This window comes from Ctenocephalides felis, unplaced genomic scaffold (assembly GCF_003426905.1).
Source record: "Ctenocephalides felis isolate EL2017-DRISC unplaced genomic scaffold, ASM342690v1 CF-g0.4_SCAFFOLD_01492, whole genome shotgun sequence".
In the NCBI taxonomy this organism is placed as follows: domain Eukaryota; kingdom Metazoa; phylum Arthropoda; class Insecta; order Siphonaptera; family Pulicidae; genus Ctenocephalides; species Ctenocephalides felis.
In genome coordinates, this window is record NW_020537646.1 from 49450126 (window position 1) to 49462709 (window position 12584).

At 28.5% G+C, this 12584-nt stretch overlaps 1 protein-coding gene across 1 annotated transcript; it reads right to left on the reverse strand.

The window, feature by feature from the left end:
- Positions 1–1276: 1276 nt before the first annotated feature.
- Positions 1277–12355, reverse strand: LOC113371348 (putative uncharacterized protein DDB_G0277255). The gene is made up of 5 exons (XM_026611976.1): positions 12236–12355; positions 11499–12070; positions 8219–8346; positions 3699–4050; positions 1277–3254 (listed from the first exon to the last, which is right to left on the reverse strand). The coding sequence occupies exons 1-5, from the start codon at positions 12353–12355 to the stop codon at positions 1277–1279; spliced, it is 3150 nt and encodes a 1049-aa protein (XP_026467761.1).
- Positions 12356–12584: the final 229 nt, after the last annotated feature.

The window sequence follows — 12584 nt, forward strand, 5'->3', positions numbered from 1 at the left end:
AGCATCGCCCGGAGCATGGACCAAATTGTTTGTCACATTTTTTATGTAATGACATGTTATGATTTTGATATATATATATATATATATATATATATATATATATATATTGATTGTTTCCTTTCCGAACAGTAAATCCAATAATAAAAAACAATTTGTTTTTTGAAGATGTTTAATAACGACGTTTCGGAACTAGATACGTTCCATCATCAGGTTTATTCTGTCAAAGATAATGTTTTTTAAAATTATTGATTAACATTAATTAATGATGGTTATTACAGATTATTTATAAAAATTATAAAGGAATGGATAATGTACCAGTGTATAGAGTAATAAAAATTAACTAAAAAAGGTTTTATATAAAATTGAGAAGCAAAATTTATTTACCTGTAATAATTTATATATCCATATCACTAATATTTCTTGTTAAAAACACTAGATTTCCTTGAAAATATAAAAACCTAATAAAATTATTATTAGGTTATTAATAGAATTATTAGGTTTCTATATTTTCATTTTTATCCACATCTCTCATCCAATGACGATACAGTTTCCACTATTTTCCGCAAACACTTACGCACACATTTTACTCTTGTACACACACGTAATATATACTGTAAGCTGACAACATGTTTGTTTGGAATAAGCTTTTTTATAATAAAATATGTTATTTATTTTAATTTTACAATTTTTTAAAATTTATCATAACTCGACGTTTTATCAATTTTTTGTTTTCATATTTATTTTCTCATGCAATTTCGTTTGTTTTTGTGTTTTTTTTTTAAATTTATTTGTATGGCGAGTTTCTTTACATTTGTTTATTTCATGGTTGTTTTTACACATATACTTTTCATATATTCTTTCACAATATATATTTGTTTTAAAACTAATTTATTAAATTGGTTAGATTTATGTTTTTTTTTTTGCATGTTTTTATTTATTTTTGTCTGTAATATATATAACATGTATTTTTTATATTGTTTTAAATTGTAAACCTGAAATATTTAATTGTAGCACTGAAGATGGGTCAAATCAAGACCCGAAACGTATGTTCTCTGAATAAAAAGATTTGTTTTTCAATAAAACTGTTTTTTAATTACTGGATGGATGCCCAAGAAACAATTATATCATATTATTTCACCATCTGAAGAAAAGCCTCTCGCTTTATATATATATATATATATATATATATATATATATATATATATATATATATATATATATATATATATATATTAGAAGGATATGCAATAAAGATAAAAAAATATTCACATTTAACTTACTCATGATTGTCCAATGCATTTTCCTTACTACATAAAAGTGAATCTCCGCATTGCAGTTTGGTGTCAGAAGTTTCGTTCAGAAAATATTCTGTTGTTATCTCCTCTGAATCAATATTAATTGACCTATGTTCTTTCATTGATGATAATGATGCATCCGTTAATACTTTTTCATTTATAACTGTAGGTCGCTCACTTGGGTCAACTTGTACCACTCCCTTAACTTCAGCTATCGCCTTACAGCTTGGTTTGCGTTCGATGTTATTAACCAGGTGCACTTTCTCAATGCCAGATATTAGAGGTTCATCTTGAGATCTATTCATTCCTCCTTCCTGTTCGTCACTATTTGTTTTCTTTTCACCGATATTTACGTCGTTTGATGTTAAATAGTGTTTAATTATATCTTCATCAGAATTCAGAGATTTTTTCATTTTTAGTTCTGACGCAGTCTTTGAATTGTATAATACCGTACTGTTATCGATACTGTCAACTTCATTATCTATTGCAACATCTGCGTCTTCAACTTTAATTTCTTCGCTAGTATATTCTACTTGATCCACTATTTTATTAGTTACGTTTGTGGCGACCTGCAAAGGTTGAGCAGTAATAGCTGCAGTTGTCATAGAAATAACATTTGATCTTGTTAAGGGTACTAATTTTTCAGTGTTTGTGGAAGCGTCTTTATTTAAAGTTTCAGAAATTGAGGGAATTGCCTCATTTTCTTTATATGTGTCATTATTATTGTCATTATTGTTATCATTTTTAATTATGCTTTTCATTTCTTTTTCATATTCGTCTATATCATTATTATTTTCTGAAATAGGTATATTTATTGTGCTTGCACTAGTTAATAAAGGACTAACTGATTTATTATCTGATATTTTTTCTTGGTTTCCATTAACTTTCATATTTTCAAATTCAAAATATTTTGAACTATTTATTTCAGAGTTACTGAAATGTGTTTTACTTATGGTTCTTATCGGTATTCTTGTTGGTGATTTAACTTGTTCATTGTTTTTGTTTTTTTTATCACTGTTATTATCACAGTTAACTTTGTTTACCGGTTTGGACAACGTAGTATCAATCTTAGCTAATATATCAGTGTTATTATTTATTTTTTGTTTGTTTCCTTCTTTGATTGGTGTACCTTCAATAGGAGATAAATTTGGTATTTTTAGTGAGGTATTTTTGTTCATTCTCTTCATATTATTGTTTATTTGTTTCTCTGTCAAAACTTCTTCTTTTTTGCTACCACAAGGTTTTTTTTTGTATGCTTTAGGAGATTTTTGTACTATTTTGTAAGAATAACTTATAGTATTTCTCATTGGAGATTTGTCTGCACTTTTTGAAGGAATGTTGATTTTGGAGTTATTTTTTGACAATAAATTTGATACAGAGACAGATTTGTGTTTAGATGGTGATAAACTAGTGCCACGCCTATTGATTATTTGAACAGAAGTTATAGTTTTGGCTCGTGTCATTGACTTATGCAATGGCGAAGAATCGGTTGAAAAACTTTTCATTCGTGGTATTTTAGATTTTCGGCTCACACACACTGCAGTTTGTCTTCCAGTTTGAGAGATTGCTGGTATATCTACCTCCGCATTACTGATTTCTTTGATTTTTGATGAATCATGTTGTGGTCCATTTATATTTTTATGATTTTCATTATTTTTTGCTGTATTAACAAACTTTAATACTGAATTGTTTGTTGCATCTGGTAGTACTTGATAACCTTTAACTTTATTGCGAGAAATTCGTGACTTTTTATCTTTCGACATCTGTGAAGAACGATAATCTATTATAGGGGATGATATCGCAATAATATCTTCAGGTGATTTGAATCCACGACCCCGAAAAGGAGAAATTCTTCCAGAAGAGAGTGGATCCGGACTTGTGGTGCGCGATTGGTTAGGCGTAATTTCAGCAATTATGGAGAAAGATGATTTTTTATGTTGTCTTGTACTAGGTTGTACCCTAAAAGAAACATTTTTATTAATTTAGGTAAAATTATTATTTCATGTAAATAAATAATTTTTAGCACAAAAACCTATGCTATCAAAAATGTAAACACACATATGTGATAGAAGTGTATTCTTCTTAAATGAAATCTTATTGACCAAATTTGCTACATGCCCTAAAAATATAATTTTAACTCAAGTAAATTAAGAAACTATGACAAATTTTAATTCATATTTTGATATTTTTTAATACAAATTTTGATTTTTTTATTACTCGCCATTTTTTGCATATTGTACGAATTTTTTCAAACTATCATTTTACTTTTTATGTTTTAATACAATGCAGGATGTTGAAAATCATGAATTTATTTAAATGTTCGAGAAAAGTGATTACAACATCTACTTCTTAGAAATAAAACTCTTAAAAACTGTGGTCAAAATAATTAAATATAAGACAAACCGGTACGAAGTATGCATAGAATTTGAATCCACTTTAATAAATGCCTGTCCCAAATCATTCACGGCATCATCTGTTTTTGGCAAGTCTACTGTGATGGGCTGCAAAAGTGTAAACGCTTTCTTTGACGATGTGGTGGAAGAAAGTTCAGTTGATATTCCTTGCTCATTTTTACTAGATAAAAGTTGTGGTCTTGGTATTGGTATCAAATCTTGAACCTTCACATCCCAGCCAGCATAAATTGATTTACCGAATAAGTCGTTGGAACTAAATGGCGGCTCCGAGAACACTGAATATTTTTCTCCATAAATTTCATCCTGTATGTTGTAGTGATAGTCGTACCGTGAACGTCTTCCTTTAAAGTTAAAAGTATATTTATTATTTTTTATTCAATATAAATTAAAAACTGTCTGTATAGACAATTAGCAATTGTGTTGATAAAATGAAATGATTTTGTTATAAAGCTACCCAGTAATAGACCTTTTACTAGTAAAGTCTTTACATTAAATCATTAAGATTACAGAAAACAAAATAAAAGAAAGAAAGAAATAATAATAATAATAATAGTCAAATTCAACAGTACAGTATAAGTTATCTTAGATCTATAGGGTTAGTTCTATAAATTGTGTTCTTTTGAGTCTAAAAAATGAGTGATGTCATACAATTCTGCCGCTAGTTTATTTGGATGATGATCTTTTATGTTTATAATATTGAGCTTTTTTTTGATTTCCTGATAGTTGAGATACTTGAATCTTGATGCCACGTAGGGGCATACTTCGAAGCTGATAAATTGTCTAAGTAGTTCATTTTAAAATTTTTGAATTATGGCTTAATTAATCTTCTTGGCTGCGCTCCACAGTTAGAGACCATGAGTCCAGATAGATTGGATAAAAGTTTCGTATAACAGAATCTTATTATGCGTAGACAGTTCGGAACGTCTGCAGAGAAGCCAGTCGAGAGATCTTCGTATTTTTTTTAGTTGAGTTCGTTTATTTTGAATATGTTTTCTTCGGTTAAGCTAGTTGGAATTGATTTGTTACAGATTTTGACTTGCGGTCATACACATGTAGAGTACAAGTAATTTGTATGGATTTAGAGCTATATATTTCAAATTTTCAATCTTCCAAAGGTGAATTTGTAATTGTGTTGAGCTATTATATAGGTCGGCAAAGGATGCTAAGTTAGTAATCAGCTATATATAATATAAATACCGTAGGAATCAGGGTGCTTACCCTGAGGTACGCAAGTCAGGTCGAGCATCATAGGTATGCACTAAAAACTTTCGGGAGTACAAGTATGATTTTAGTATTAGATACAATACAGTAGCAAGACATTTTTATTTTATATAATAGCCCACTATGCCAAACTTTGTTGAATGCTTTGTTGAATATCTAGAAAGACAGTCGAGCAGTATTTTTTTGAGTGTAAAGTTTTATTGATTACATTTACTACTCAACTAGTACTAGCTGTAAAGCACTGAAAAAACTTTGCTGGGTTGGCAGTAACTCGAAATAAATTATTTTTGTTGAAATGATACTTGATCCTTTTCAAGGTCAGTTATTCAAAATGTTCGGAGATTACTGACAATAAGCTTAATGGTCTATAAGATGATGCTTCATTAACATCTTTTCTGGGTTTCAAAATTAGGATTATTTTTGCAGTTTTCCAAATTTTATAAAAAGATGGCTAGAAATCTTATTAGTTTTCTTGTGGATTCTTTAAGAAATTTTATAGTAATTTGTTTGAAATCCTGAGACTTGTCCGTTTTTAAATATCTATTAACTTGACTTTCTTCATTAAACGTGACTTTCTTTATGGGCTCGTCAGATGTTAAGCCACTAAGTAGATAGTTGTATATAAATTATTTATTGTTGGAGCACTTCTGAGGCTCAGAATGAAAGGTTTCGTAAAGATATTGGGCGAATTGGCTGAAGAAATTTCCAACCGGTGTCTGGCAAACTCCCATCTAATCGTCCTATTGGTGGTATTGCCAATATGGATCTTTTGAGTTTTTTGTTTCCTTCTCTAGTGTATAATTAGTGTCAGCAACTGTGAGATTATGCAAGTAATTTCTTATATCCTAATTTTTGTATCGTGTGAGACGCGTTTTAGATGTTTACAAGCTTTATTAAATGTTGTTTTATTATGAGGTGATCTTGTGTATTGCCAGATTTTTCTCAATTTGCATTTAGTTGCGATAAGCTTTTTGATGGCTATAGAGCAATCAAGTGTATGAGGTTCGATCAGCTGAGGTGTTGAAGATCGAGCGGCTTTAGGCAACAATCTTGTGAAATAAGTGATTGCATTGTTAATATCTTGTTCGTTTTTAATAGGAATAATGCAATTTAGATTATTCTCAATAATATTGGAATATAATGTCCAATTAGTGAACTTGTTTGTTAGCTGCTATTTATATGAATTTGACGATAATGTAGTCGCATATTTTAAAATATAATCAGAATTGAGATAAAGACAATAGTTTATGTTTAATGATCTTTCATAAATATTTTTGGTTGTTTATTGAGGTCACACGGCCAACGACCCGACTTTAAACTGAATAGTTATTGCTTTCCAAAAGGCTTCATATTACATTTTCATGTAAACATGTAACAGCTTTTTCAAGTTGCATTTTTTTTTTAATTTCAATAATTATTACAACTGCTAATTTATTGACATCAAGTAATATTGATAAATAATAATATAAATTTAAATAAATAAAAGAGCAAAGGATAAAATTTACATGAAAATAATATCCGTAATATGATTTAATGTAAAATATAAGCAAATAATAATAAAAATAAAATTAATAAATAATATAAATAAAATTTCTGAATAATAAAATAATACTAGAAAAATAATAAAATATAACAAAATAACAATAATAGAAATAGTAAGATAATAATAATAATAATAATAATAATAATAATATTAATAATTATAATAATAATAGTAATAATAATAATAATAATAATAACAATAATAATAACAATAATAATAACAATAATAATAATAATTTACAAATTATTTAAGTTGCATGTTCGCTAAAATTATTCATACAAAACATATTCGAATATTATAAAATAATATTTCATTGAAACAGTATTGCATTTTAAAAGGAGTATCAAAGCATTATATTTTTTAACTGAAAATATCATCTATTATAACTTGCAATTTTTTTTTTTTTGAAAAAAAAAATGAATATAAAAATTACAGTTTTAAACATTTTAAAATATTGAAAATGATTCTGATTTAGCACATCAGATAGAAATGAATTTATTATAATTTTTTAATATGATTTTTAATGAGCTTTTGGTCTTTCTAGCGCATTCGTTTGATGAAAAGTCATTTTGATAAATAGTGCTCAAAATCGATATTGAGTAGTATCAATATTTCGACCACGATGATATTACGTTTCGATATTTTTTCAGTACTCAATATCTATATTTTGCCTCAATACTTGAGAAAAGTGAACCGGCAGAAAATGCAACAGAAATAAGTACACTAGAATAATGGAGACAGGAGGAATGTGCATCTGAGAAGTGTGCGCCTAAGGTGTGTACAGTGGAGGACGTTTCACAGCAAAAAATGTTTTGGAGAAGGGTATTTTAGAAGAAAGTGCATTATGACAAATAGCTTTGAATAAAAAAAATGAAAACTAGTGGGGTGGGTGGCATCGTGCCTTAAGGCAAATTGCTGGAACTTCCCGTACCGTAACGAAATGTTCGAGGAATATTGAATGTTTTCAAATAGATTGTTATAAATATTGTAACATTGTCTAATATTTATAAGAATTATATAAACTGAATTGCAGAGTTGAAATTATTTGTTCAAAGTATATTAGAACTATAGTCAGAATTAAAAATAAAATCTGAATTATTTTCGATATACAAAAAATTAAAAAAAAAAAAAAAAAAAATGAAACAAAATTTTTTCCAAAATCAATTCTTTTGTTAAGACAAGCAGAAAGTTCTTTGAATCAATTGAATCAGACGCTTAGTTCTCTCAAAAACTGCCATTTTTTGTACATTTAGCTCTGTATCTCCGACATGGTTGGGCCTGCCTTTGCGAAAAACTAATAACCCCTTCTCCCAATCATTACTAATGGAAAGTTTTTTAGATCATTCAAATCGTATGATCCTTTCTCTCAAAAACTCGATTTCTATTTTCTGCACTCTTTGCTCCTTATCTCCGTAACTGCTGGACCTGCCTTTGCCAAAACCTAATCAGCACATCTCCTTATCAATAGGAATCGAATGTTTTTTAAACCATTTATTTATTTATACAGCACAATTGTACAGTTGTAGATATCAATGGTACATAACTTAAATTAATAGATAACATACTATATTAAATGAGATATAATTTACAAAAAACAAATGTTCACTTAAAATCTTATACTAATTTTCACAGAATAGTTTACTGAAAACTATAATTTAAATACTCATCAATAGAGTAAAAAACTTGCTCTTCAAAAAATGTGTTGAGTAGTTTATAAAATTTCCTATTTTCAACTTCTCTAATACCTAGTGGCAGCTTATTGTAAAGCATTATGCCCAGAACATCTAAGGTATTAAATGTAGAGGCAAATTTCAGTGTGGGACCTTTTACAAGTTTATGTCTTGTGTCATAATAAATACATTCGGGATTTGGGCTTAAATTAAACAGGTTACCATTATTTTTTATAAAACAGAGGGTGATTAGAAGAAAAATACATGGAACAGGTAGAATCTTGTGCTCATGGAAAAAAGGTCGACAAGATGTAGTGGACGAAAGGGAAAACATAACTCTGATTGCTTTTTTCTGTAATTGAAAAACTGATGTTAGTAACGGTGAAAACCCCCAAAATTCAATGCCGTAAATTACATTAGAATAAAAATATGAGTAATAAATAGTGAAAAGGCTCTCCTTGATTACTTTCATTTTTAAATTACGAAGCATAAAGCAGGTTTTTGATAATTTAGGATTCAGAGTGTTAATAATGTGATGATCCCATTTCATATTGTTACTAATATTTATACCAAGAAATTTTGTATTATTCAAAAACTCATAAGTGTTATTATCAAAGATGTACGGGAAAATATCTCGACAAATTTTATTATTATAATTAAAAGAAATTAATTTTGTTTTGTTATTATTCAATACAAGATTATTATTTTGAAACCAATTGGAAACTGAGAGCATGACATTATTGAGTTTTTTTAATAGTTGTTCGTGAGTTTTTGCTTTAATGACTAAACATGTATCATCTGCAAATAAGATGAAGTCACACAGATTAGTACACTGGGGCAGGTCATTTATATAAATAAGGAAAAGAAGTGGTCCTAGCACAGACCCTTGTGGAACCCCCATCTTTAAATCCATATTGTTAGAAACAAATGTTACCCCGTTTCGATTTAAATGAACACATTGTGATCTGTCATTAAGATACGACTTGACCAAGCAATGTGCCTTTCCCCTGATACCATATCGTTCTAATTTATTAAGCAAAATTTCGTGAGAAATGCAGTCAAAGGCCTTGGACAAGTCACAAAATACCGCCACACAATAACTGTTATTTTCAAAGGATTCAATAATACCGCGTGTGAGGTCAAAAAGAGCATGGGACGTTGAATGTCCTTTGCGAAACCCATGTTGATTTTGGTAGAATATTTTGTGCTTATTGAAAAAATATAAAAATCATTTAAATAGAATTTTTTCGAAAACTTTGTTAAGTGAGTTAAGTAGGGAAATGGGTCTGTAGTTATTTATTAAATCACGTTTACCTTTTTTAAAAAGGGGGCGAATTTTTGATATCTTAAGGTGCTGTGGGTAGACCCCATCACAAATTAATTTATTAATACATAATAAGAATGGCTCAGCAAAATTTGAATGAAATTCTTTCAATTTAAAACTGGGAATTTCATCAGGGCCTGAGCTAAAATTACTTTTAAGGCTAAGAAATGCTTCTGAAATTTCATCTAGAGTTACCGGAAAAAGATAAATAGTGTCAGACGATCCTGTAAAAATTAGAGAAGGTACACTAATGACGCGATTGTTATTTACATTTGTAAGTACTGACGTAATAATAGTGGCGTCATTTACGAAAAAAATATTAAACTCGTTAACTATGGTTTGGGGTTCATAAATCTTTACATCATTAATAGTAAGAAAATCAATTTGTTGATCATGCTTGTCAATATCGATTTCAGATTTAATCAGTGACCATATAGTTTTTGGTTTGTTGCCAGAACATATTATCAAACTATCATTGTATTTAATGTTGGCTAAATCAACTACGCTATTAAAAATATCTTTATATTTTAAAAAATATTCATTAAAACCGATATCACTATTATATTTAGATAGTATTTCAAGCAGTTTCAGTTTTTTAAAAGAAATTAAGATGCCTTTTGTTTGCCAAAAACATGGATTAACTGCACTGTTATTGTTACATGATGACTTTATATATGGAAATGCAATATTAAATTTATTGTAGAAAATAGATATAAAATTGTTAAAACTTGAAATACCATCACAAGCAGTTGTTACAGAATTCCATCTTTCCTTATTAAGTAAATGTAAAAATATAATTTTATTTGAATTACTAAATCGTCTGATATATTTATATTGTTTAGGTATAATGTCACGGTGTTGTGGTATACTAAGAAAAATGCCGAAATGATCAGATAAAGTTGTGTTTAATATAGAAGAATATGAAACATTCAAATTAGTGAAAAAATTGTCGATGCAGGATGAACTTTTTTTAGATACTCGAGTTGGCTCAAATATAATCTGTTTAAGACCAAAAGAATATAATTGATTTGTAAGATTATTTGAATAAATATTTGCTTTGTCAAAATGAATATTAAAATCACCACAAATAATCAGTTTATTGTATTTATTATATAGCTCGTTAATAAGATCATAAAGTAATTGAATAAAACGTAATTTATTTTGGTCTGGTGAATGATATACACAGATAAGGCAAATAGAAAAATCTTTAAAAGTTATTTCTGCTATGCAGTATTCAAAAAGCTTTTCGATTTGAGAAATTTTAGAAAAAATTTGCTTACATTCAATTTGTATTGAACTAAAAATGCAAACTCCACCATATCCGTAAACACTTCTACAGAAGTATGAGCAAAGCTTATAACCATTGATTTTTATCAATTTGAGTTCAGTCTCTTTAAGCCAATGCTCGGCAAAACAGACAACAGAGGCTTTAACATCTTGTAAAACAATATCGATTTTATTTAACTTATTAGATAGGTTTTGAATAATTTGAAAAAGTATGCCAAAATTTAGATGAAACGAAAGTTATGTGATGGGTTGGTTATTATTTTTGAAGCAGTATTAGCCAAAACTGGAAGAGGTGGGATATTGGTAGGAACTATTTTCTTGACTGAGAAAAAATCAGTGATTTTTGACTGACTGGTAGATTGTGTGATGTTGTTTACATTAAAGTCTCTATTGTTTGAGTAAAGTAATGTGTTATTAATATGATGATTTTCTTCTCTGTGTTTAGACCCATTGCTATGACATTTATCTCTTTTCGGAGAAGTATGTCGAACATTATAATGTAGAAAAGATTTTTTGTAAACATTCAAATTGACTTGGTAAAGTATTTGTTCTGCGATAAATTGAAGATAGTTTTTATAATAATTAAAATTAGAAACTAAAATACATTTAGTTATTCTTAACGATAGTTTTAGATGATTGTTAAGTAACTTACAATTTAAAAAAATATTATATAACGTTGGAAAAATTATTATTTGGGCCTTGCAATTAGTAACAAAATTTAAAATATTCATTGATGCTTCATACGGATTAGTTTCATTGGATCCTCCAATTATGACAACAAAGTCATTTTCAGAAAAAGATTTATGGGATTTTTCTAGAAGCGAGTCCAGTTTTGCACCAGGTTTTGTAGTTAGTCTAAAATTAAACTTATGAAAGCTATCATGTTTGACTTTCGAAAGTAGACCCTGTCCCTGTTGATCAGCATAAACAAAAATGTTCGGCTTAATCGTTCTTGTAGCATAATCCATTGATACATTTCTATCCAATGCCGTTCTGTTGTGAGCGATGTGAATGCTAGTTGTTGTTGCATTTGACTCGGATTGCGTTTGGTTAACTGGGTTTTGCCTGTCTATTATATTTTTGTAGATTAATTTTAATGAAGCCAATTCACAACTAAAGTTATTATTTTTCAAACTGAGATTAGTTATAGATTCGTTTAGGTTTTTAATTTTGTGTTGATACTCCGAAATTTCTTTCTCCATTTCAAACATTTTTCCATTAAGATCATGTAATTCATGGTTTCTTTCATTAACCAATGTGCTTTCAGTGTTGTTATTATTATCTTTTTTGTATTCCATAAATTCATCGCTTAAGTCCTTAATTTTTAATTGGTGCTCTTCACATATCAATCTGAGACCGCCAATAGTAGATTCTTGATCACCATTAGTTTTTTTCAATTTAAATATTGATTTTTCAAGAGCCAAAATTTTTTCCTCAAGTTTTTTATTTGTTTTGAGTAGTCTTGTATTATCGCTACTCACATCTTTTATTGTGTCTTTAAGTTCCCCGTTCTCGAACTCGATTTCAGCTAGTTTATATTTAATGTCTAAAACACCCGTATCACTTTTTTCACAATCTTCATCAACTACATCACTATACATTATGTTTGATGATTTGTTAGTTAATTGACTTCTTGTAAACATTTTTTACAAGAAATGATTTGCAAGTGCGGGTTAACGAAAGATAAATGTAATGACAAAAAACGTGTTAGATGGCAGCACTAAAATATATATAGATAGGAATTAGAGGTTAGGAAACCTCGTGCAGATTGACATTAGATATAAATGAAATTAAATGTAATTGATTCTAGCGTAGATATATTGCAATCAC